The following is a 25,920-nucleotide window of genomic DNA, read 5'->3' as shown; positions in this document are numbered from 1 at the left end:
ATAGTGATGTTAATGAAAATAAAATAATACTGAGTAGTAATGAACGAGCCAAATGGTTTAATTTGTAACGTTGTGGTAAGTGGAGAATCTGACTAGTTGGAGAAGAAGGCGGTGTTGAGTCTGGCGATGACATGACTTTATTTATAGTATAATGGACATTAGTTTGATCAATTTTTAAGAGGGGTATGTCTTTTTTCAATGAATTGTGCTGAAATGGTATCATTCATAAAAAAAAAAAAAAAAAAAAAAAAAAACCACCTATGTTTCAAAAATCGGAAAAAAAAATAAAATAAAAAAAACTGTTCCTGATTATTATAATGTGTAAGAGAAAGTTTATTTTAAATGACCCTAATTGGTATTAAAAGATAAAATTTTCAATACATTTGAAATATAAGGGCTATTGACAAGTTATTTTTACAAAACATACAAATTATCAGCGTTGATTGCAAAGAAATGTGTACATGTATTCTAGTTTAATTGATTTAAAAGTAGATTAATGTATTTCTAAGCTTTTATACTTTCAAAATATGTATTTATATGATTGAATTATATTTGTATGTCTTAAATTACGCTTACTTTGACTTGGTAAATACTTATACGATTAATTTTTTATAAGATTTTATACTGTATTGCCCGAGGCGAATAAAAAAAAATCGAGATTATTTCCTGCGAATAATCAATTTTAAAATGTTTTAAGGAACTAATTTTTATTTTATTTTTTTAACGAATTTTCTATTTTTTTTCCGATGGTTTTTTTTGGTTTTTTTTGTGAACAAAATTTTTGTATTTTAAAGAATATTTTTCAAATTGAAATATGCCTTGGCAAATTCAATGCATTTGATAGAAAAGCTGTACTTCAGATCGGTTATGAATGTTCTTTCTAAATTAATACTTTATATATGTTTATTAGATTTAGCTTGAGTTATAATATTCATTTTCATCAAACTTACATTCTTTCCATGTCTATATTATTAAAAATGCCTACAAAATCAGCAGTGTACATAGACGAATCATCCCAAAACTTTAAAGATGATAACATTGCAACAGCAACTATGTTTTTCCAATTAAAGTCGTTAAGCTTTTGATTGGATAAATTCAACATTCTTGTGATATAAATGTAGCTTATTATTGAATGCTCTACATTAAACTATATGTTCAAAATATATATATTAGTATACTACATAAATAACAGCAGTAATAAATTATTAAATACCTCATCGCAACAATCATAAATAGATTTGAATTGATGAAATATATCTTCTGGTTGAGTAATTGGAGTGAAGATATCGTAATTTGGGGAATTGGAAGAAATTTCCATATTATGACTTCCGTATACTGGATTACTATTAAGTTCATTCCACTCATGGTTGTACTTTATAATATTATAAAGCGCCAAAGAGATACTGTATAATTAAAAATATACATATATATATATAAGAATACATATTCGATACTATAATGCTAAATATTTTTACCTTTTAATTATCTCATCAATGGATTCTTTGTTGTTCATTTCTCTTTTAAACTGTTCTTGCCATTTGATATCGAAGTCAGTAATACTTGACAAAATTGAAACATTAGTTCTGTAGCTAACTATGTCATTAATATCGATAGTATTAGACTCTTTGATCAATTGTTCTCTCTCTATAACTTCCTCAGCATTTGTTTGGGCGTCTTGAGTAAACTGTTGGTTATTAAGGATCAAGTAAGGTTTTGTTGCTACAGGGCTTTTTAAAGATTTGGGTGGAGGGTATCTTCTAAACCTCAAGGAATTAATTAAAAGTTGGTCTTCAAGGTCGCAACAATATGGCACATCGACAGTTCTAGAGCCATCCATAAGTTCAAGTTTGTTTTTAAGCTCTTCTTGAAAGTTTAATGCTTCTTCATTTATATCTTTAAAGATTTTAGCATATTCTTGTGAGCCAACCGAGTCCATATAAAAGCCAAGACATTCCCGATAATGATCTATAAGGGCAGGATAGGTTGGATCTTTACGGTAGTTACATTCTCGGTACAAGTCCCAAGATTCTTCTGAAGCATTAGTTTCTTCAGACATACAACTTTCACTAAAGATTAAGCTAGCTTGTTTTTCTTCAAACTATATTTATTTATTTTGTTAGTAGGTTTATTTTCGTTTTTGAAATATAATTTTATGCACATACCGAAGCTTCTTGAAATGATACCAATGAATGGTTGTCATTGCCATTTTCTGTAGATACAGCAATAAAATTGTCATCTTCTGTAGATACAGCAACAAAATTGTCATTTTCTGTAGATACAGCAATCAAATCGTCATAAGTAGGAAGCTTGATACAGGCTGTTCTTTTGTTTTTTTTGACCATATTTTTCAAGGTCTTGCCAAACTTGCCAAACATCTTCTTGATTCCTTGATGCTTCTTTCTGGGAGCTTTGAACTTAATATTATTAAAAAGAGCCTTATAATCACATACAGGGCTATTCATGCATTCTTCTGCAAACATAGAAGATAATTCGGAACTAGAATTGACGGGTGTAGGTAAATCATTACCAGATAAAGAGTCACTACTTGATGACATTAATGCAGTACAAACATTTGGCTCAATGTTGAATTCCATTTCACAGGCATCAGTATTATGGCCAGCAGTAATATGATTTTCAGGGAAGGATACCATGATTGCATCATTAATGGAAGTAATAAGTTCTATAAATATATATATATGTATATTAGGTTTTTTTTTTAAAAAAAAAAAATAAAAATAAAATAAAATTGAAGAATGTAATAATAACCTTTATTTGATACGTCCGGTTGATTCATAAATTCTTCGGATTTAGAGGCATCAAAAGAGGCTTCAGCTTTGTCATCATCATTTACTACAGCCTGAACTAATGTAGATTCATCATGAGAATGAGCCAAAGAGATAGTTGAAAGAGACATATTAAGCGAATTGTCCGTAACATCAGGAGTTTTTTCAGCTGGCTTGATAATAGTCGTTTTCTTTGACGAGAGAATGAACAATTTAGCAAGCTTCTTCAAAAAATTAATCTTTCGGCTTCTTGAAGTTCCAGTACACTTCATTAATCGCTTAATGAAAAGAAACATAAGCAACATTTCAATACTTCCTTGCTGTACTTGCTTAAGGGCAAAAGCAGGTTCAAAAATGGCTTTGTCAACACTTGATACGACTTCATTTTTAGCTTCAAAATTAAGAGATTGATCAATTCCCACTTGTAGAGGTTTTTTACGTAAAGATTTTTTAAAGATTTTTAAAAGCATTCTTTAAGAAAAAAAAAAAAAAAAAGGTAAATTATTCAAAGTTAAATATAAATTACTTCAAAAGCACAACTTACGTTTTTTAATTCTATTTTCAAATAGTTATTAAAAAAAAAAAATAAAAAAATATGAAAGAGAAATGGAAAAGAAAAGAAAAGAAAATTGAATCAAAATAAATATTTAAAGGGAATGTTGACATGGTTTATTAAAAAATTAATTTATGGACTAGAGGTATACATAACGAGGTTTTTTAAGTGTAGAACTATCATCATCATCATCGTTATTGGCATTTGCTCTAAGTAAAGCGTCAAACGATCGTTTCTATGACGTTATAAGGTTCATAAGTATAGTTTCAGTTACCAGTTGTATTTTTAACATACCTTTGCTAATTCTTCTTCTTCACTTAAAATTTGTTTAGAGTTACCTATTTTATTTAAGGCGTCTTTAGAGAGTACGTTTTCTAAAAGTAAATTTCTAAAGTTAGAAAATTGTGTCTATATTATAATAATATTTTAATCGTTATTTTTACTTGGCGTTTCTGGTATAATTCCTTTTATTTTTCGAATCATTTCAGCACCTGTATCATTTCTGTTTTTCAAAAACTCTCTGCACAGAAAGTCAATTTATTATGTACCTAACAATTTGTTAATGCAACTTACATTAATTCTGACTTTTCAGCTGCCATTATTTCTGGATTTGGTATTATTTTCTTCTTAATAAAAGTTCCGTCGATTGAAACAAGTCCTTTTCCTTCTAAAAAATACGCCTCTTTCATTTTTAAACTTAAGTTATTCGTAGTTGTTTTTGAATATGGACTAGATTTTTGTTTTTTCGATTCATAAATTAATGATCCGTTATTTTGTCTTTTTTGCGATGCCCAGCGAATTTCAAATCCGCTATCACTATGTATACGATTGTTAAATTATCCTATTCATGCCACAAATATGCACATATTTATATCCTAACCCTGAGGCTAATTCCATTCGATTATTTTTTGAATATCTAAATAAACGATCTAAATGCGTATCACAATATTCGCCATTACGTCTAAAAAAAAAAAAAAAAAAAAAAAAAAAAAAAAAAAAAAATAGTCTGTACATAAGTAATATCGAGGTCAATGTTAGTGTTATGAAACTTACATGTCTGTCCATTCACTGCATCTTTTGTTTTCATTAATATAAGCATTGCATTGTACTAAATCTAAACTTTGACCAATTACCCATATTTGTTGTAATTGTTTTACATGCAATCCAATCGAATAATAGGTCTCTGTTGGTTTCAATAAAAACGGTCTCTTGATAGCAAGTATAGAGCCTATTCCGATTTCATTCTGAAATTGCACATAAGCTTTACCTGTAATGTAAAGATTTACATAATTGCCACGCATATCAGTAAGACGAGTCACACAGAAATCGGATTGAGGGAAGCATCTATCTATTATTCCAATTGTTGACCAATGTGGAGAAGGCTTTATTCCAATACGAATAGAATAATATAACCTTGTATGTGCTTCGACATCTTTTAAGGGTATATACTTAACATTCTGTAAGCCTTTATCGCATTTAGCTTTAGAAACAAGTCTTCTCCTACAGTCAAGTAAATTGACAATTAAAATACGAAACTAATAATAATAGGCATGAATAACAATTTACTTTAGTCTCAATCCAGAATGACGATCGACATCGATTTCAACTCTTTTTTTATTTGATTCTTCAATTACAACACTTTCTTCTTCTTTTTTAATTTCGTTTTCAAGCTCTTTAAAGAATTCTGAATCTAAACACAGTATACTATTAGTTATTTAACTTTTATCTTAATTTATTCCACTATGCCTTCTAAATCAGACATGTAAGAAATGAACGAATATAACGCGGATTTTCTTTAAAAAAATAAAAAAGAAAATAAATGGATTTATTTTTTAACGTGACGTGTTCTAGCGTGTAGCGCGTTTAAACAATAATAATATTTACATTTTATTCAGAAACAAAAGTTGATGTTAAGTATAAACAGATAAAGGAGATAAAACTGGTTTAAGGGGAGACAACATCTGAAGAAAAAAAAAATTCTTTCGAACAAGAAAGAATAACTAATAAAATACATTTGCAGTGTTACTTACACCGAACGTGATTAGGAAATTATAAATAGAGAATGTTAGTACCTATTTTAAAGGCTTTTAAAAAAAAAAAAAAAAAAAAAAAAAAAAATCCTAGTACTTACCTATGATGGTGCATTATGTGGGCAAGCGATATTCTGACCGGAAAGTAGAAAGTAGGAATTTTTAAATTTGGGTAGAAAATTTTTTTATTAATGTTATTGTTGCTACCATCTTTTCATTTCTTGCTGCTGGTTTTGGAGACTAATTTTTGTTAAAGAGATCTGGCCATTCAACTGTTTTCCTCAAGTTTATCAAACCGTTTGAGGGTTCAATATCACTGTAAGGTCATGACTCTACAATTTTATTTCCACTACTTCAACAAAACAATTTCTTGTTGACGAATTTTTTTTAAATCAAATTTATTATTTACGGCCAACTGGTTTACAAAAGTGTACTTGGTTAACACAAAGGTATGAGTAACGATTTTGTTTGTAATATTTACCAGCATATATCAAATTATTATATATGCTGGTTTTTAATTACTTTTCACTATTGTCTTTATTACTATGACGCATTAATGTACTATGATAGTATTGTTTGGGCTTGTTTCTCTAACAGAGGTCTTGTTAATAGCACTGGCAAAAACTGGTGTCTTAGAAATATTGATAGAGATAGAAATAACAGCAATATAAGTGAATGTGACAGGAAGACTACTTAAAACAGTGGAGTTTCTTTAGGTAAGAACAGACTTGCTTTATCCCCTATATGTAGCCTATCTAACAATAGATTCTTAAAAGCTATCATCAGAACTAAATCTGTAAACATCAAACGTAATATTGGTAACTCTTTTGCTTCCTTTGTATTTTTTTCTCTCTTCAGTTACGTGTTTTTGTGTGTTCTCTCTGCTTAATTTTTTTTTCATGTTAGATTTACGCAGTAAAAGTCTATGTGATTGTAATAAAACATACTGATTCTCCTCTTTTTAGCAATCATTGTTAAATGAAAAATATTAGTGAAGTATTCTTAATTATCCAGATAAGATGAATTAACCATTGTTTGTTTGTGAAATGTGCTGTCCTTTGTGTTATCAATATACTACAGTATCAGAATTCCGTAAACTAATAATCAATATTTATATAATTTTACCTATTTCCTTTTAGACGAAATTATCCTCTTTCTTTTTTCATTTGTACTAAAGATTTAGTTAGAGCTTTTTCAAGTTAAAATGAATAATAAATAACTTCCAAGTAAATTAATAGAGATAAAAAACCAATTTTTTCAAAGCTTAAATCGCCGAGTATCACTAATTATATATCAATAGATTAATCAAATTTGCAACTTGGTTTACTTATTCTCTGCATCAGACTGAATAAAAAAGACTTGATATAAACTAGGAATTAGAGTAGTTTGATTCTTTAATATTCACATAAAATAAGACAAAAGTGTAATAAAATAAGTCCTCAATATCAACGTAAGTGATAGTATAATAAATGAATTACATAAAGAAAGATGGATTATAGACCTAAATATCAAATAAGAACATTGTATCATACTATGGATAACATCTTTTATATAATATAAAACTTGTTGATGTTCAATCATCTTGATATGTCAACTATAAGTCATAATATTATTTCTAAAATATTTACTTTTGTAACTTCGATAGAGGAAACTACAGGTCGTCTTTGATCAAAGAAAATAAAAACATAAAAGATATCAGAAAGCTATAACCTACAACTTAGCTCGATTGGATAATCATAATAAATTATGTACATATTAATTCTAGGAACATTCGATCTGCTGAATGTAAGTTTAATATAATGAAATTATTTATAAGAATAACTTGAATTAAGCTGTTCTTCTTATGATCCGAAGATATGAGTTACAAGTCAAGCATAAGATATATATGTATATGATTACTCTTCCATGAACCAATATCAGCTCATACTATATAATTATACATTTTATATCCTTGTTTCATTTTTATCATCATTCTCAAAAATATTAATACTTGACATATTGTATTGAATAATGTTGTACTCAACTTCACATAACACTTTTACCTAATAGTAGGATACAAAAAGTTTCAAAGTATTTTATATTGTCTTTATTTTTTCTTTTTACTCTATTAACTTGCCCAAATCACAACAATCCATAGATCAGTATCTTGAATCAGCAAGATGTATATTTGAGTACTAAAATTGTTTCATGACTCATATTCTTTAATAGCTATTTTTATTTCTTTATTTCAAAATACAAGCAGTTATAAAGACACAAAAGGATCCTTAACTTTTTTAAATTTCCTTTTTTTTTTATTCTTACTCCTTTTACATTGAATTTGAATAGTCTTAAGTTACACTTTCCCTTTATCTGCTTTCTCTTTTTACTTTTAAGTTTCATTTATTTTTTATTATATAATAAGTCATGTCATCACAGTTTGATCCAAAGAATATGGCAATAACCAATCTAAATTAGATATTTGAGATACAACATTGATTCAGCCTTATTATAGTCCATTGTATAATATTATTTGCTAAAATTAGTATTTTTTTCTTTTTTTTTTTTTGCATGATTCATCATAAAACAACAGAAATCATAACATCAAAAAAAACAAGTTCATTTTATTATTTCTTTGATTATGATAAGGTTGAATGAAAATCAACAAAAAGATTACGTCATAATTTTTGAGCGTTTTTATTGGTTGCGGTTTTCCAAAATTTTTCCAAATGTTTTCAAAATTTAATTATTAGCTTGAAAATCATGATATGTTCGTGGTGCTTAACAGTAGAATCCTTTTCTTTTATTTTTTTTTGTTGTGAAGCTGATGTTTCTTCTAGTTACTTTTATACTGAGACAAAGGTATAAATGTAAGTTGAATATTGCCTTTTGTTCTTTATATCGTCGTTAATGTATTGATATTTCTTTCTGTTACTGTTTCTATATTTAATTGACAATCTTCTGTATTGTCGTTTCAGTTCAATTAATCAAATTACAATTAAACAACTTAATAAAAATTTTTAGCAAAGTCAAAGCTTGATTTTATTCCCTTATATTAAAAAATGATACTTAAATAAAAAATGATATTATATAAAAGGAAATATTAAAGAAGGGTAAATTAAAATAAAACAAATTGAATTGCCGGACAAGTCCGGTATATCACGTGATTGTTGATTAAATTTTTTGTGTGCAAATTTTATATTTTTATACCACTTGTCAATCAAGCAACAGCTCGTTTAGCTCAGTTGGTTAGAGCGTGGTGCTAATAACGCCAAGGTCACAGGTTCGACCCCTGTAATGAGCATTTATTTTTTTATTTTGATTTATGTGTAGTGTCCTTAGTAATTTTTTTTTTTTCTATGAATTCAAGAGTTTGAAGATAGAGGTTTAATAGGCAATTAAACCTTAGGATGAATAGAACATCGATCTATTGGATATGCTTTAGCGAGATTGCAATTATCAACTACGTAAGAAATATCTCTTAGCCAATCTCAAGATAATATGCTTGTTATATAAGTAAATATAATATTAAATTATGAAATAATAATTTGAAGAAAGATTTATAAATAATTTTAATTAAGTTCTATGTATCTGCTGTAGCAAAGTATGAGATGAACAACTGTTATTATTACAAATTGTTTATTTATACATATTTTATTTGTTGACAAAATGGATATCTTCTTTTGACGTTAATTTTATTAAATATAAAACCACAGATATGTATCTTTTAAATTAATAGAAATAAAAAAAAAAAAAAAAAAAAAAAAAAAAAAGTAATATTCAATAATGAAAATATAAGACTATAAATCTATAATGTTATCTAAACAATACGTTGGTTTTTTTTTTCAAACAGATAATTAAATGCATGCTGTAGTTAATAAAACAATTAATATCTAGTACTTGCTTTGTTATCTATGGCTACTTAGTATAGCTATTTTCTAAACGATATTAATCTATCTTTGACTATTAATAATAGACAGTATTACTGCTTTATATGGTTCATTGATAGACAACAGCTGTATTCTCAACTCTTATTTTTATATATTTTAAAAAGTAATTAAACATTCTGAAATACGCCTTTATTTTGCATTTCCTGATACGTTCATTCATATTATTACTAGAGATATGAATTGGTTAAAAGTGATTAGTCAAAGATGTAAAAAAAAGGAGGAGACGAGAAAGAAAAACAAATAATACTTTTTTTTTTTTTTTTTTTTTTTTTTTTTTTTTTTTTTTTGGTCAAGATTCATAATGCATTAAAAAAAAAAGCTTATTGCTGTTATTACAATTTACAGTATTTGAACTTCAAATTCAGAAGATTATAGATATTTTTTTTGTGGATGAAATAGAGTGTAATTTAGAAAAAAAAATAAACGTAGATTTTATGCGAATATAAAACACTAATAAGATATAATGTATAATACCTATAATAATCTAAATTCCTTCTACAAGTAGAGGAAAACCTGTGTTTGTAGAAGGGACCTGTCTAAACACATATTATTCTGTTTGCTAAAAGAAAAGCATATAATAATTTACGAATAGTTGAACTCCAAACAAAATTTAATAAATGCTTCTACTTGAAGATATGAGCTCCATACTGTATTTTTTTTTTTCATAGACGCAGCTATTATTAGGTATCTTTCTAATAAAAGACATATAACCAAAACCCTGGTTTTTTAACAAAACTTCTTACTTTGAAAAGATATAATTTTTACATGTAGGGCTACGTAAAGTACTACGACCAATTCCCCCACCCCCTGCAACTTGCACAAACAATGGAAGAAGTTTTCTCTTGTTTTCATCTTCATTTCTTGTGTCACAGAGAAGTAGAGCAGTTAGTCTATTCAAGAGGTGGTTGCAATTTATAATTAGAAACATATTACGTTAAAAGATTAGGCATAGAAATAGAAAAATTAAATAAAAATAAAAGCGTATAAGAAGAGTGAATAAAACAGCAGTAGCATGGGAGAGAAGAGGGAAAGGAAAACGACTAGTCAAAGTTTTGTGCTTGTTCAACGGTGTATGTTGTTGAATACGTCAATAGAACAGTTTGTGGAATTGAAGACAAACTGAAAGTGAGCTATCCAGTGCACTGCGATACTAGTTGAAACGATGATAGAAGGGGGATATGATCCATCAGCTGCCTTTTATTGATTAAAAAGTCTATATTTAATTAGTATTTTATATGTTTACATTTTCTATAATCGTCTGAAATACTGTATGAAATCAAATATCATCGGAGTTATTTCATCATCACGTTGTTGTGGAAAACCGCGTGGAAAGAAGTGCGTGTTTTGCATCATACCAAACAAAAGATAAAAAAAAAAAAGCGCATATATAATATAGTGAACTACCATTAAAATAAACTCGAAATTCTCTTATCAGCCCTCCTTTTTCTTTAATTATTATCTTATCTTTATTATATTGTTTTATAATGGTCATTTCAACACGAGTTAATAAAGTAAGACGTATCTTATTTCCGCCTTCTCGGCTTCCCAACAGAAAAATAGCTCCTACTTTTGACAATTTTAATCAATATAACATATTAGATCGACAAAATATGATCAAAAATGTAAGTATCAGACATTCATAATATTTATATGAATGTCTACTTTTAATTTTTTTTTCCTTCTGTCTCACTTTTTTAATAAAATAAAATTAAGTCCAGAAATGATAAACGTAAAGAAATAATGTTATCATTACAAGAAAAAAGTTGGGGAGTCGAACATCCATCTTTTTTGCAAAATCCTCAAAAGTATAAAGAAGAGCCTTTATCATTAAAAGACTTTAGTAATGCTAATTCATCTTCAGCGTGTATTCGCCAGATACCTATTTATGATCATCCTAACAAACATGACAAGAGAGTCATCTCATCAGCTATTAAAAGATGGCTATTACCACATAAATCAATATACGAACTAGAGTGGTCCATTCCGAACCCAAGCTTACCAAAGGATAATAACAAAGTCTGGTTGCAGTTGGATAGGGAAATTTCAAATAATATTGAATATGTTCGTCGTCTAGGACTTGAAAATATTAATGTAAGACTTGATGATAATTTGACAGACTATATCAAATCTACTACATTTGGAGACTTGGCAGAGATGGAGAACATATCGATTCAAGTCTTTTTTAATAATCAAATTAGAAAAGAAGAAGATGAAAAGAGAAGATATTCCTTGTTTAGTAATAAACAGCAGAGTAGCCAACATAAAAGGATACAGGATAAAGATATTTGCTTACTACGAATACGCAGAGTTCACTGGTGGACAAAGAGTTATAATATAGCTCTTACACACTTGCCATGTACAGATTGATTTTTATTGTTGTTTATTCGTTTATCATATTCTTACCTAATTATCTCTTAGTATAATGACAGCAATCGTATTTAGCAAGATATTGTCCTTACGATATCAAATTGCAAGTTCCTCCCCCTCTTTTTTTTATTTATTTATTTTTATTTTTTATTTTATATCTATAATTTAGGAATGAACACATTTATAATATATATTGTCTTTGGTATAATACTAGAATAATAAATAAAGTCTCTAATATTATAGTCACTGAAACACTATGGTAGAATTCAAGTATTCTTAAACCTATAAAAGACTAACTTTAACTACGTTAAATTAAATTAAAATTAAAATTAAAAGAATTAAAAAAATACATTCATTGATGAAGTAAGATCCTTTTATTTTCGTATAATTTACCAACGTTTTTTTTTTTTTTCAAAGCTCGAGAATAGGTAATGTGTATGTGTGCTTTAGTCATTCTTCAATTATTTACAAGTTACATTGTTAAACTCTTGATATTAAATTATATTATTAGGTTTATTAGGGGGAGGGGGGGGAAACAGATTAACATTTTTTTTTCTTTCTTCCAAATCATTAATAATATGTCCTTGTTCATCAGGAGTATTGCTTCAGCCATATTCATAAAAAAAAATAATACTATTTTGATTCACATGGAAAACACATTGTTTTATTCTGTTTATTATTATCATTATTATTTTACACATAATAAAAACTTAAAATATAATATGTATAATGTGTGTATAATGTTTTTTTTTAAAAAAAAAAAGTTTAAGAAGGGCACGCCCATCAATTAAATTAGCCTATGTATAATATAGATAAAGGGTATAAGAAATGAATTAAAGATGGGCCATAAGATGAATGGTATTATTTGCTCAACTGAAAAAAAAAATAAAAAATAATAATATTATATAGTTATTTCAATGCCAATTATCTAATTCATGTAGGTTAATTACTAATCATTATGTATACTTTCATTTTACTTACTAGGATTTTGCATACATGTGTTAAATATATCAAAAGAAGAAGTTGTCGGCGTATAGTTATAGTTCTGTCGTTGATGACCAGTACCAATAGGTGTCTTTGTAGCAGGGATTGAGCTTACAATATATTTGACATTATTATTATAGTTTATAATAGGCTCATTATCGGCTGATGGTGACACTTTAGATTGTTGACTCTCAGAGAAGTTACCTAATTCATCTGTGTTTTTTGTGTTATGAATGGATGATAAAGGTAGACTCATGCTATTATAGAGTAAATCTGAATGATTAATTATCTTATCTGTTAATGATGACGAATGACTATGATGATATGATGGTAGATTGCTTTGATTCATGGCTTGATAAGAGGCTGCATGGGTCATGTCATTTACTACTAAATCTATCATCGTACTACCAGCAGCAGCAGCAGCAGAAGAAGAAGCTTGTATAGAAGAAAACGGTGTACAAGAGAATGTCTCCATCTTTTTAGTTCCTCTTTTCTTTTTTAATGTAGGTAATGTTGTATCTATCATTAATCCATTTAAAGCATCTGTAGGCTCTCTTATTCTCTTTAAAGAAGCGTTTGCCATAGATGATAACGTAATAACAGACTTTATAACCTTTTCTTTTTTCGTTCTACTACTACCCTCATGATCTAACAAACAATGTGGTTATTTTTTTTTATTTAATACGACATATTATATGATTTAATTTAATAGACTTACTTTTTTTTGTTTTTCCAAACTAGAATTTGCTTGATCAAAAGAGCTTTTTTCCATAAAGACTGTTGCCTGTTGTTTATTATTAGTCATCATCACTTTTTCATGTTCCAGACGCCTTCGAATACGCTTCTCTGCTCGACTTGCTTGTCTCATCAACTGTTCATTTTCTTTACGTAATGCTTGGATACGATCATTAAAGTCTGTTTCTCTTTCTTTGGCTTTAGAAACTTATTATTTGTATATGAATATATAAAAGGAAATACAGTCAAGATAAATTAATGAAAAAGCGAAATAGAACATTATCTCCACACACACACACAAGGAGATAATTTTAACGTTACCAAATTCAAGTGATTTTGCAACAATTGTACTTTTACTAGGACGTTGAATTTGTTGTAATGATGGTAGAACATGAGCAAGCTCTTGAAATTTTGAATTAAGACCTTCTCTCTTATGACGTTCAAGGGCATTATGGGCTGTTCTTTTTTCAAAGTCTTTAAGTCTTTCAGTAGTCCTAATTTATATATATTTTCCCATTTAAATCAAGTCAATTCTATTTATCCTTGAAAAGGGAAATACCTTTCATTATTTATAGCATTGAGTGGTCTATTATTCACTAATATATCCGAAGATATTTGCTGTTGATTATTGTCATTTATATTTGATGATTTTGTTTTATTTTGTTGTTTTATTAACATAAATACGTAAAAAAAGAAGAAGAAGAAGAAAGAAAGAAAGAATTAATAATAATAAATAAAAAAGAGATTACTTATATATGCATGTGTGTGTGTTTTAAAGGTTAAAGTAAAATTGATAGTGGCCTGCAGCTATCGGAGTACTACATTATGTGTATATTTTTATATATAAAATCACGTAAAAAGATATCTTAAAAGGAAATCAAATACAACCATTTCACTATTTTACCGACATACAGTAAAGAAAGAAAAAAAACTTTATTTATTATATTATATAATATGTATTTACAAGTCATTGCGCAGTCCTGTACACATTATGAAAGATATGATCTTATTACTTTTTCTTTTTTCTTTTTTTTTATATATATGTAAGACTATACTTGAACAATTCTTTTTTTTTTTTTTTTTTTTTTTTTTTTTTTTTTTTGATGTATTATGTTATAACAATACATGTTGTACCATCGTAAATAATACAACATTGTGTGGTAAGCATGACTCAATTTAGAAAAGAAAAAGAATATGCATTGTCAGAAGAGTTACACTACTCTATTATATATATAAATACTACCTTACTATTTTATTGTCTTTATCATTAAAGGGCCTATTAAGACTGTACAGTAATACATGAATTGCTTTGAAGCCCCTTATTATTATTATTAAAGGTGTTTATTTACAGTAGCACATCTTATTTTGCTTTTAAATTACATTCATATAAGAATAATAATAGCCACCAGTGGATTAAATCTAAATTGAGCTTTTGTATAATCATGTCTTGACAGGAAAGATCTATCTAAAAAAAAAAACAGATAATAAATAAAAGAAAAAGAAGAAACGACTTGGTATACAATATGATGTCATTTATTATGATTCCACGTTGTAGAATTTATATACAAATATTCTCTTTATTTATACACTATTTGCTGTAAATGATAAACATAAATGTAATTCAGAAAATAAAAGGGGTATATATATATATATATGTGTGTGTGTGTGTGTGTGTGTGTGTGTATGTATGTATATATACATATACATATATACATACATATATATATAGTAAAATACATTCTAATTTACATTGAGACTATACCTATAGGCTTGACTTCTTGTTGTTCATAACTTTCATACTCAGTGGATACAGTATTATTAAAGTCTTGTTCGTTGGTACTATATCTATTTTTTTTTTTTTTTTTTTTTTTTTTTTTTTTTTTTTGTTTATGATATTATAGTATGATATACAATATTATGACATGGTAAATTTTATTATGAGTATGTTTGATATACAATAGTCATGTTGCATCTATTTACATGAGTGGTTCATCACTATTTGATAGTCTATTTAAATGAAGGTAAACATCTGTTCCATATCTATCATTTAAAAAAAAATAAGCTTATATATACATGTATAAATATATTTTATTATTCAACCATACCCTTCCATAGAGATTAATTTTAAATCTCCACCAAAATATCGAGCATACTACACAGTAATTGTATATCAATATAAATAACATAAATGCACAAATATGTGTGAATATATTATCACTTACTAATCTTGAAATAGGTAATCCATATCCAAATCCTGCCATGGGTGCTTTAAAGTCAGATTGACTGAATTCTGGTTCTAATTCCTGAGCTTGTGCCGTTGTATACTACAAATATAATATTATAAAATGTATATACACATATTTATATATGTATTCTATATTACCATATATGTCCAAACTAAAGGAATACCAGAACGAGGGATACCTCCTCCTTCATCAGATATTTTAATCGTTATATCTTCTTTGCCATGTGCAATAATTAATTTGATAGGTGGATATTCATCCTCATAGTCACTTCCAAATCGCTCCACAACAGCTCGTAATGAATTCTTGAGCAATTCAAATAACATATGATTTAAATGAGAAGGAACGTACATGAATTCAATATCCCCAGGACAAAACATATGAACTTCAGGTGCTCTAAATAATCCATAAAAATCTTCACAAATAAATCTTGAATTCGCAATTGCATCCTGTGCTACTTGACGAATATTTGTCTTTGTACAAATGACGCCCACATAATCTTTTTTATTAGGTCCTTTATGCAATGCAACATGTTGACCTATATAATAATAAAAAAATAAAATAAAATAAAAGGACATCAATATATACATATAGATATACACATATACACATATACACATATTCACTTATTCACTTATTCACATGTCTATTCTATCTTACCAATTAACATTCGAATACCAATGCGAGACATATAAAAACGATCCAAGAACATTTGTACGTCTGTATCAATTAAAGAAGTGTTTACATAATCTTTATATTCTAATATACCCTGTGCTATCGTTGTCACTACTGGATCATGCCTCTTCTTTACTCTTTCAATCGTTTTTACAAATGATTCATTATAGTCTACAATCTCGGGTGAATACTCAAGTTGATCCATGTTATTATAATAACGATGACCGATAGGAACAGAAGGGTGTAAGGTTTGAATGATTGGTTTATAAACTCTAGTAAGGGATGGATTAGGTATATTAGGAGGTAAACTCACTTCAGTGATAGGCAAATGCTGTCTAATCTGTTGTTCTTTTATTGAAAGACTTGAAATTATTTTTTTAGATGGTGGTTGAAGTTCAACAAGATCTTGAAAGGATTGTGCATACCAATTCTTCACCTTAATGATGGATGGCATTTGACTTAAATTTCTTGGTAATTCTTCCAATTCTTTTACACGATGAGCAATTCGAATAGGTAATTCCTCTAATATCATATTATTAGAAAAGAAAAAAAAAAGAAAAGGTAGGGAGTGATTAATATATCCATGTAAAGCTTTCTATTCTTTTATTATACCATGTAGGAATTGACTTGCTTTAAATAAAGTGCCCTCTGAAGGTTTTTGCCCTATTCTTCATATTTAGTATTATTAAACCTATATTGTCCGCTCTTGTTATTTAAATTCAACATACCAAACATCACCATTTGTCTCAGTGAAACTCCAGTTTGAGGGAATTTGGCAAAATATTTAATCTTTTCATATAGCTTGGATGGGATTTGATTCATTTTTTTTTTTCACTTGTCAAAAGAAAGAAGAAGAAGAAAAAGTATAAGAAAAAAAAAAGAAAGAAAAAAAAAAGGTAAAAATGATGCAATCATATGATGGATACGACGATTTACCCCACATTATCATTATTAAAATACCCGAGTGTAACACAGCTTTTCTTTCCCTTTATTTTTATTAATCATCATTATTTGAAATCACAATGAAATTACGTATCAATAAATTAAACATGGATCCAAAGAATAAGGCAATAACTGTACAAGTAAGCGTAATTACATTATATGGCATACTAAAATCAGGGGTAGGAAGGCTAACTAATAATGTATCTGTATAAATCCTTTGTAATTTACTATAGAACGACATTAGTTTAATACTTTTGTATTATACCCAAAAAAAACCTTACGATGAATTTAAATAACGAGTAGGAATCCAAGTCGTTAATACAGCAGAACTAGTAAATCATTCATGTCAATTTCTCACGCTTCACATGTATATATATTTTCCTATAGTTTTACCCGATATCAAATCCTCTATTCGCATCAGGACGATGTTCTGTATATTTTAAAAATACTTTTTCAAAATCCATCGAAAGTGTAACTACTGAATTTGCTGGTATTAATAATTCACATTCGAGTGTACTTGGTCTTCCTCTATCAATAGCTGGTTGATAATACATTTGTTGTATAGTTTTATCTGATTTCATATTTACTTCTGATTGGTTGTTATAGCTAAAGAGATTGACTTGAAGTGTATGAAGATAAACTTTAAGATACCATGGAATAGAATCATAATAAATAACTGGCATAGCATTTAATTTATTATGATTATAAATCGTTATCTTTAATCCTCCTCTTTCTTGTCCATAACCTGTAAAATATCTCTGGGCATATATCATGGGCTGAATCGGCTCAAGTGCTAAAATAAACGCAAATTTAAATTTAAATAAACTAAAAAAAAAAAAAAAATCTTACGGTATAAGAATGAGTTTTCTTTCCATGCCATGTGAATATCAAATGTTTCCTTTGAATTGGGTGAAAGCTCATAAATTGCAATATTATCTTCTTGTTTAGTAACCGGTTTTAATTCATATTCATTACCAGCATTAGCTAAATCAACTCGTATTTTACTTTCTTTTGCTACTGGACATGCATTTTTTAATTTTCTACCAAATACTGATTTTAAAGACCAATCTAAAAGAAATAATAACAATAATAATAATTCTTAATACGATTCAACATGAAAATCCCATTCATTTATTTTACCTCTGCGACTTGTATCTCTAACAGGATCCATAACAGACGTTAATGTTTGTTTTAATTCTAAATAACGTTCTGTACATGCTTCATCCTATACAATGATTCAAATTATACACACAAACAATATATATATATATATATATTCATATGCATATATGTAACTAAACTTACTATACAGATGGAATTAGCGTGAATGGCCATAGAATGAAAATTAGAATTATATATCTTATGAGGGTTTAATAATACGGCTATCCCAGACTTAATATTAGTTAGTATCATAACATCATCTTCCTTATCATTAACCACCCTACTTTGGCTTTACAAGGTAACAATTTTATCCAAGGTGTCAAATTTTCAGTACACACATTTTCATGAGGTAATGAGCCATATCTTAATTGTTGGTCTGTATCATTAGTTGTTCTAAAAGATAATCGAGGTTCTGTTGTAATAGTTTCATCAATGAAATTGAGTGATGCACAAAATATTCCAGATAATGTGTTTGTTAATGATTTCCATTGATCATTGACACTATCATTTCAATATCCAAGTTAAATAAATAAATAAATAAATGGCTTTAAATAACAATGTAATTCTTTTCTTACTTTGTTGTATCCTTCATCCAGGCCCATAACTCAACGCCTGTGCCAACTGATAAAGTAGGTGCATAGCCCCATTCCTCATAATTCCAACGTCCTTGAGTAAAAGAAAGATGCATTTCACGTACATTGTATGCTTCAAGAACTTCGCCAATAGCTTTTGGATATAAGCCATAATCTAGTACTATTCATTTTTTATTAGAATTTATTATTCTTTAAAGAAAAAAAATGACTTGTAACACATCTTACGAGGTGCATTAGGCTTTGTATTGGCTTTCACTTGCGTTGTAAATTCAAAATGAGCTAATAATTTACCATCAGGTAAATTATGTAATGTCAATTCTTCATTGTATTCTTCAAAGACACGATCTGATAATTGACAATAACTCTCCTTTATAAAAAAGATGCTAAAGCAGATTCCAACGAATCGAAAAGGCCTCATTTTACTATGAAACAAGCAAACAAAAAAAAAAAAAAAAAAAAAGAGAGAGAGTGTTACTAGAAAGAAATATAACCTCCTGAGTGTTGCGTATAAAAAGATGTGTTGAGATTTAATTTTTTTTTTTTTTTTTTGTAAGAAACTTTATTATAACATGCAAGAATAATTGTTTTGTTTCTTTTATTTATTTTTTTATCCTTTTGTTCTCTTTTATAATGAAGCGAAGACAACGTAAACAGCGTAAGAATGCCAAAAAGAAAACTAACCATAACTATAAAGAGAAGCCAGCACAAGATAATGAAGACTTTAAAGAAACTTTCAAGATTAATCAAGCATTAAGATTAGAGGATTATGCTTTATTAAGAGAAATAGGTCGAAAAAATGGTTTTATAAGCGATGCGATTCGAAGAAGAGTTTGGTAATTTCAACGAGAAATGACCATTTATTATCATGTTTATTTTTATTATATCTACTAGGCCATTTTTGCTACATTGTGAAGATTCCACTATAAATAAAGTAATAGAAGGTTCACTCGAAGGCAGGTCTGCATATATGTATATAGTTTTACTTTTATAGTTAATCATGTATATATAAATACATATTAGTTCCCCATAAGGATGAAGAGCAAGTAAAATTAGATGTAATAAGATCATTTAATTCTTTCCCAAAAAGTATAAAGAAATATAGAATATTAATAATATTAAAACAGCTTAATTAAAAGAAAAAAAAATAAAATAAAATAATAACCATGATAGATATAGACGAAGAAGATAAAAGGAAACTTGAAGGACAGTTGAATAGAGTGATTGTTCATGTTTTAAGATCTTATCCGTCATTACATTATTATCAGGTAAAAAAAAAAGAAAAGAAAAAAGAATATAAAGATGCTGTATGTATTAAATAATGGTTATTATTAAAAAGGGATATCATGATATATGTTCAGTATTCATCTTATTGTTTGGAGAAAAATATGCTACTAAGCTCATGGAATCAGTAGCATTATTTTATTTAAGATATCCTTTTTTACATTTACATTTACATTTATATTCATATTTATATAATGGTTCTTAACTCTATAAAATACAGATGAGATGTATATTAATATGGAACCTGTTTTAAAGAAACTAACAATTTTAGATACTTTAATTCGACTAGAAGATGAAGAATTATATCATTTTATTACAGAGTAAATTATGAAGAATCTGATTTTTTTTTTTTATTTATTTTTATTTTTATATCTATTATTTTACACATACTCTATTTTACCTTTGTTAGGGCTCATGTCTTGCCATATTATTGTCTTTCTTGGGTAATTACATGGTGCAGTCATGATCTGGATAATCTAGAAACGATTACACGTCTTTTTGATCTATTTCTTTCATCTAATCCTTTTATGGTTATCTATTTTTCTGCAGCACTTGTATTATCAAAACGAAATGAAATAGTAACATTACCTGCTGGAGATACAAGTACGATACATACATATCTAGCAAAGTTACCGAAAAGTCTAGATCATGTGGAGACCCTCTGCCAAAAAGCATGTCAACTTGAAGAAGCTTATTCAGTTCTTGAATTACAATATCAAAGTTCAGTAGCCCTTGATCAGGTATCTACTGTGAATCGATTTGAACAGGATTGGTTACCCATCAAATCATTAGAGGACTTGAATCATACTATTCAATATCAAGTTATACCTATTTTGAAAGATGAAAAGGAACGACTGCCGATTGAATTAAAATCAAATACGAATTCAGAAAAGAAGATGAATAACGATAATTCAATATTACAAAGACTTTCTCATTTAAATAGAAAAGATGCTTTATTATATACTTTAGTCACCGTAAGTGCAAGTGTAGGCTTATTAGCCATACTTGTATCTAATTCAGATTTAATAAGGTAAATCTTCAAAAAAAAGTATGTCATTTATATAACATAAAAAAATAACAAATTTCTTATTTTAAATATACATTTATATTAGGGAATGGTTATTAACTGGTGTATAAACTTTATAACGAATATAAATAAATATTGTACAATAATAATATAATATTAATGTGTGAGTGAGTGAGTGAGTGAGTGTGTGTGTGTGCGTGTGTATGTGTGTGTTTATAATGGCTTTCTTCCTAATGTTGATATCATTGGCCATATACACTCTGGTTGCTTTTGACAGTTTGTTATAAGATCATCTAAATATTGAGGATATTTTTCATCTGAAATTTGTGCTTGCTCTGCGAAAAAAGGTTGAATACTTTTAACAAGTGTTCTTAAATCCCATAAAAACTCTCTATTAACTTGATCAGGTCGACCTATTATCATTGTTTTTTTTTTTCGTATTAATTCAAACAGTAATAATCTCTTTTTATTTTCTATTTACCTAAATAAACATTCTTCTTGATAGATTTGACAGCATCAAATCCTGCTAATTTCATAAAGTCTTTCATTTTGTTAGCGATAAAAGGTTCTTGTTCTCGTTTAAGCATTGTTTTGATAACTAGAATAGAACTTTAAAGTTAATTATAAAAATAGATATAAAATATATATACACACAATTATTTATAAAGCATTTTGTAAAGTCATTTCCATCTTCCTATAAATGAAGAAATGATAAGGACAAATAAGTATGAAATAAACAAAAAAAAAAAAAAGTTAAAATATTTACAAACATGCATGCTTCTAAACTTAAGAAACATCCTCCAGGTTTTAATACACGTAAAATTTCTTTTAATACAGGTATCCATTCATGACTTCTAAAAGCTAAAATAAATAACCTTAAATAAACCATATCAAATGTATTATCTTCAAAGGGTAAACGATTTAATAAGACATTTCCAATTTGAAAAGATACATTTTTAGGTCTAATATTAGTTGGGAATACATCGCACATGTCAAGACCAATACATTCACTCGTTGGAAACTCAGTTGCAACATCCTATTGTTTTGTATTCAGTACCGTTATACCTTCTCTCTCTCTCTCTACCCCTTTTATAATATCTGTATATAACACAAACCATAATCCATGTACCAGGTCCACAGCCTACATCTAATATCTTTGCTCCATTTTCTAAAGGTATCATTTTATTTTGAATTACCACTTTAGGAATATTTCTTTTGTATTGTATATATATATATAGATGAGTCTAATATGTTTTGAGTTGAACAAATTTATAAATGTGTTACCCTTCAAATAAAGCTTTAAAAGCAAAGTGTTGCTTTATGTGTAAAAGAAAAAAAAATAGATGACAACGATTAGTATATATACATGCATACATACATACATGTGATACATTTATAGATATAAGGTTAACTACTCACACTAACAAGTCTATCCATTTCTTCATCATCATTGGGTAACCAATAGGTAGAATTTGTTTCATTATGAAATTTTCTACCATATCGATTTATGTTATTATTATTATTTTTGTTAGTATTAACGGATGATGATTTACTGATAGTTGAAGAAGATGTTGTATTATTGTCATTTGATTCTGTCATATTTATTTGATTATCATCATTCATATTTTGTAAAATTATATTATTCTTCACACTATTAGCTTGAAGTCTAGAGGAATTTCTCTTTTTTTTTGATGTACTGATATACGAGACCCCATATATTTGTGTATATATAAAAAAAAAAAAAAAAATAAGGTATAAAAAAAATAAATAAATAAATAAATAAAAAAAAGGGACTATAAAAAAAAAAAAGACACAGTAATAATAATTTAACCGTGCTCAGTGTAACATAAAGTAATTTTTTATTATGTTAGATACAAATTATTCACATAAATATAATCTATAACAGGATTAGGTAATAAATATTTAATGGACATTCCTCGTTTAACAAATAATCTAGTATTGTCATGGTAATAATGAGTGACTCGCTTTTTATACAGTCTTTAGTTTACCACCTACCTTATCTTTGCTGAACTAATATCATTATGGATTAATTGCTTAATAATGATTACATTTAACTATTCGAAAAAATCAAGTTATTATTATTCATTATTTACGATAATAAACTTACTCTATGTTCATATAAAATATCATGTGAAAGTAAAAATCCATATACATCTGTACCTGTTCTTTCGATAATAATGCATCCAAATTTACCAACAATATGATGCAACTATGATCTCTAATCGTGTTATTATTTATATTTTAGTCATCATAAAGCTAAATACTTTACATCGTCTGTTGTCCAAACACCTGGATGTCCAAAGGATGCTATTAAATCACCACCTGCTAATAACATAATTTTGATCCTTTTTGATTCACCTTATTTATATTAATTTTAGCATCTTATATATACGTACGTACAAATCTATTTGTATGTTCATTTTTTTTTAGTTATGATTTACCTGAACTTGTCTTAATGCCTCCATTTAACTCGTTTAACTCTTTTTCAAAATGATCTAAAACGATAGCTGTACGTTGATATTTTAATTGTCTTGCTTCCCAAGAATCAACCATTAACCAATCGGATGTACTATCTACTGCAATTTCACACATTTTTACTCGATGTTTAGCTTCCACTAAACCTCCTTTCATATATGCATCGGATACAGGTGAATAATATCCAGCAAGAAGTTCATATTCTTTTTGTTCTTCAAAGTGGTCTCTTGTCATTTCTTAATAATAATAAAATAAAAAAAAAACCATTATACATATTCTTTCATTTTTTGTAAATATAAAAATTCGATTTTTATACATGTATAAATATATAGGCTCAAGTAGAGTTAGTTACCAAACATTCTCAAGTGTAAGTAAGTAATTGGTGAATAAGTTCCACATGCAACAATCACAAGTGGAATTTTGCTTTCATCTAATGTTGCATAATATTAACTATTATGCTGTATATATATTTATATATATATATATATGTATGTATGTATATACCTTTCATTACTTTAGGAAGTCTTTGTTTTGGAAAATAATATTCATTTTCAAATCCTGTATTATCGAATATAACTTCTTCATTTGAATTCTCTGTCTTTAATGCAGGAGCAATAAATTTAGGACTATACATGGCTTGTATTAAACTATTTGAATGGAAAAAAAAAAAAAAAAACTCAATTGTCATCATCATGAAACTTGTAAGCTCCGGTTATATTTTTCTGTCTATACACATTTTTTTTTTCACGTGTATAAAATGGTCACATGACTATGAAAACAAATGTAAATGAGTTTTATTTTTTATCAGCCTTTTTTTTTTTGATTAAAAAATATGATAAATGTGGCATCTGCAAAATTAATTCTATTAAAAGATGTTGGACAATGTCAGAAAAATGATTCAGTTCGTATAACTGGAATGTAAAGAATTATATTGAAATGTTATATCTATATTTAATATATATGTATAACATTATTATGTATTTCTTAGTTGGAAAAGTTATAATCCAGATAAACAAATTGCGATTATTGAATATAATGATGATCATGTAGAAATAGATACAAGTCATTTAACATCCATTCCATATTTTGAAGATGAAGTGATTCAATGTGTAGGAGAAATTAGTAATCAAAACGTAAGTTGTTATGGCTCCTTTCCCCCCTTTTTTTTTTATCTGTATTAATGTACTTGGTTAACAATATAGCCAACATGCATTAATGCGAGATTTATTAGATCAATGAATACAATAGATATGGATCTTTATGAAAAAGTTATAGAATTAAGAAACAAAGTTATTTAAAATCAAGAGTTTTATTGAAAGTTGGCATTTCAAAAAAAAAAAAAGTTGGTATAAAGTACTTTTTTTTATTGCTACAAAGTATCTTTCTGAAAATGATGTTGAGTATTTTTGTTGATCCTATTTGGAATTATATAGATTCATATTTCTGTGTTCTAGACATCATGTGCAAATGAGTGATAGATTATCTAGTCTACATGACTCAATAAAAGTAAAAAATAAAAGAAACATACCTAGTTGTTCTTATTAAGCTTGAACTTCTTCTTCCTCAATATCTTTATTAGCGTTTAAGTTGAGTATGCATTCAATAGACGAGAGAGAGAGAGAGAGAGGTTTATTTTAGTTGTCCATAAGAATACACATAATATATGTATTACAATAGTGTTGTTATTGAATCATAAGTTTGGCTAATAGATTTAAAGACAATGAACCAAGTTGCTCTCTCTCTCTCTCTTTTTAAAAGTCAAAGTGTTAATCCATCACTGCTTTAATCAACAGTCCTATTTATAATATGTACAACAATCAATAGTGAACAATAGCTAGAAACTTAGTGTTAGACAGTTCACGTAGAATATGAATACACCCTAACACATTCATTATATACACGACAAGCTATTTAACATTAAATGGGAGGTAAACAACAAACGTGCAATATTTCTATCTCAATAGGCAACACTGGCTATATTTAAATCTTCCAAATTTTTTTATTCATTTTATTTAGCCAAGTAATACAGTATTCTAGATCTTATTTGAACGTACAAGAATATGAGCTGTAAAAGTAATCAGTTTGTACTCAACATTAAGAATACAAATGTTCCGACTAATACAA

At 27.6% G+C, this 25,920-nt stretch overlaps 10 protein-coding genes and 1 non-coding gene across 11 annotated transcripts; 4 read left to right on the top strand and 7 right to left on the bottom strand.

The window, feature by feature from the left end:
- Window positions 1-828: 828 nt before the first annotated feature.
- BX663DRAFT_587527 (uncharacterized protein) lies at window positions 829-3,253 on the bottom strand (the record flags this gene model as incomplete). The annotated part of the gene is made up of 6 exons (XM_051532253.1): window positions 829-880; window positions 951-1,147; window positions 1,214-1,403; window positions 1,476-2,098; window positions 2,163-2,680; window positions 2,767-3,253. The coding sequence occupies 6 exons, from the start codon at window positions 3,251-3,253 to the stop codon at window positions 829-831; spliced, it is 2,067 nt and encodes a 688-aa protein (XP_051383821.1).
- Window positions 3,254-3,429: 176 nt separating this feature from the next.
- BX663DRAFT_505405 (uncharacterized protein) lies at window positions 3,430-5,285 on the bottom strand. Its single transcript, XM_051527059.1, has 8 exons — window positions 5,221-5,285; window positions 5,083-5,129; window positions 4,903-5,026; window positions 4,390-4,836; window positions 4,217-4,297; window positions 3,910-4,152; window positions 3,631-3,856; window positions 3,430-3,571 (listed from the first exon to the last, which is right to left on the bottom strand). The coding sequence occupies exons 2-7, from the start codon at window positions 5,096-5,098 to the stop codon at window positions 3,763-3,765; spliced, it is 1,005 nt and encodes a 334-aa protein (XP_051383820.1). The 5' UTR covers window positions 5,099-5,129; window positions 5,221-5,285; the 3' UTR covers window positions 3,430-3,571; window positions 3,631-3,762.
- A 3,287-nt stretch (window positions 5,286-8,572) lies between these two features.
- Window positions 8,573-8,646, top strand: BX663DRAFT_t70. The gene has a single exon. It is a non-coding gene; the product is annotated as a tRNA-Ile (tRNA).
- A 2,130-nt stretch (window positions 8,647-10,776) lies between these two features.
- Window positions 10,777-11,659, top strand: BX663DRAFT_550910 (uncharacterized protein; the record flags this gene model as incomplete). Its single annotated transcript, XM_051531248.1, has 2 exons — window positions 10,777-10,914; window positions 11,006-11,659. 2 exons carry the CDS (start codon window positions 10,777-10,779, stop codon window positions 11,657-11,659), a joined length of 792 nt encoding a protein of 263 aa, XP_051383819.1.
- A 650-nt stretch (window positions 11,660-12,309) lies between these two features.
- Window positions 12,310-14,061, bottom strand: BX663DRAFT_505394 (uncharacterized protein). The gene is made up of 5 exons (XM_051527058.1): window positions 13,938-14,061; window positions 13,700-13,872; window positions 13,362-13,585; window positions 12,641-13,292; window positions 12,310-12,587 (listed from the first exon to the last, which is right to left on the bottom strand). Exons 1-5 carry the CDS (start codon window positions 14,054-14,056, stop codon window positions 12,574-12,576), a joined length of 1,182 nt encoding a protein of 393 aa, XP_051383818.1. The 5' UTR covers window positions 14,057-14,061; the 3' UTR covers window positions 12,310-12,573.
- A 1,179-nt stretch (window positions 14,062-15,240) lies between these two features.
- On the bottom strand, window positions 15,241-17,168 carry BX663DRAFT_505389 (alpha-ketoacid dehydrogenase kinase). The gene is made up of 7 exons (XM_051527057.1): window positions 17,025-17,168; window positions 16,909-16,959; window positions 16,282-16,818; window positions 15,762-16,159; window positions 15,601-15,702; window positions 15,484-15,530; window positions 15,241-15,418 (listed from the first exon to the last, which is right to left on the bottom strand). Exons 1-7 carry the CDS (start codon window positions 17,116-17,118, stop codon window positions 15,355-15,357), a joined length of 1,293 nt encoding a protein of 430 aa, XP_051383817.1. The 5' UTR covers window positions 17,119-17,168; the 3' UTR covers window positions 15,241-15,354.
- Window positions 17,169-17,255: 87 nt separating this feature from the next.
- Window positions 17,256-19,441, bottom strand: BX663DRAFT_505385 (GPI transamidase component PIG-T). Its single transcript, XM_051527056.1, has 9 exons — window positions 19,218-19,441; window positions 18,975-19,152; window positions 18,684-18,900; window positions 18,544-18,630; window positions 18,379-18,463; window positions 18,088-18,306; window positions 17,632-18,031; window positions 17,520-17,567; window positions 17,256-17,465 (listed from the first exon to the last, which is right to left on the bottom strand). Exons 1-9 carry the CDS (start codon window positions 19,408-19,410, stop codon window positions 17,294-17,296), a joined length of 1,599 nt encoding a protein of 532 aa, XP_051383816.1. The 5' UTR covers window positions 19,411-19,441; the 3' UTR covers window positions 17,256-17,293.
- Window positions 19,442-19,803: 362 nt separating this feature from the next.
- BX663DRAFT_505377 (rab-GTPase-TBC domain-containing protein) lies at window positions 19,804-21,561 on the top strand. The gene is made up of 6 exons (XM_051527055.1): window positions 19,804-19,945; window positions 20,013-20,257; window positions 20,329-20,422; window positions 20,494-20,593; window positions 20,683-21,303; window positions 21,386-21,561. The coding sequence occupies exons 2-6, from the start codon at window positions 20,156-20,158 to the stop codon at window positions 21,408-21,410; spliced, it is 942 nt and encodes a 313-aa protein (XP_051383815.1). The 5' UTR covers window positions 19,804-19,945; window positions 20,013-20,155; the 3' UTR covers window positions 21,411-21,561.
- Window positions 21,400-23,028, bottom strand: BX663DRAFT_505371 (S-adenosyl-L-methionine-dependent methyltransferase). The gene is made up of 6 exons (XM_051527054.1): window positions 22,720-23,028; window positions 22,416-22,544; window positions 22,067-22,336; window positions 21,955-21,994; window positions 21,782-21,898; window positions 21,400-21,713 (listed from the first exon to the last, which is right to left on the bottom strand). The coding sequence occupies exons 1-6, from the start codon at window positions 22,921-22,923 to the stop codon at window positions 21,514-21,516; spliced, it is 960 nt and encodes a 319-aa protein (XP_051383814.1). The 5' UTR covers window positions 22,924-23,028; the 3' UTR covers window positions 21,400-21,513.
- A 76-nt stretch (window positions 23,029-23,104) lies between these two features.
- Window positions 23,105-24,466, bottom strand: BX663DRAFT_505368 (uncharacterized protein). The gene is made up of 7 exons (XM_051527053.1): window positions 24,301-24,466; window positions 24,149-24,226; window positions 23,763-24,032; window positions 23,591-23,679; window positions 23,429-23,530; window positions 23,317-23,375; window positions 23,105-23,253 (listed from the first exon to the last, which is right to left on the bottom strand). Exons 1-7 carry the CDS (start codon window positions 24,428-24,430, stop codon window positions 23,163-23,165), a joined length of 819 nt encoding a protein of 272 aa, XP_051383813.1. The 5' UTR covers window positions 24,431-24,466; the 3' UTR covers window positions 23,105-23,162.
- A 162-nt stretch (window positions 24,467-24,628) lies between these two features.
- On the top strand, window positions 24,629-25,094 carry BX663DRAFT_550904 (telomere-capping, CST complex subunit-domain-containing protein; the record flags this gene model as incomplete). The annotated part of the gene is made up of 3 exons (XM_051531247.1): window positions 24,629-24,714; window positions 24,785-24,929; window positions 24,999-25,094. 3 exons carry the CDS (start codon window positions 24,629-24,631, stop codon window positions 25,092-25,094), a joined length of 327 nt encoding a protein of 108 aa, XP_051383812.1.
- Window positions 25,095-25,920: the final 826 nt, after the last annotated feature.

This window comes from Cokeromyces recurvatus (genome assembly GCF_025118155.1).
Source record: "Cokeromyces recurvatus strain NRRL 2243 chromosome Unknown BX663scaffold_9, whole genome shotgun sequence".
NCBI classification, from domain to species: domain Eukaryota; kingdom Fungi; phylum Mucoromycota; class Mucoromycetes; order Mucorales; family Mucoraceae; genus Cokeromyces; species Cokeromyces recurvatus.
This window is presented reverse-complemented; position numbering and strand designations above follow the sequence as displayed.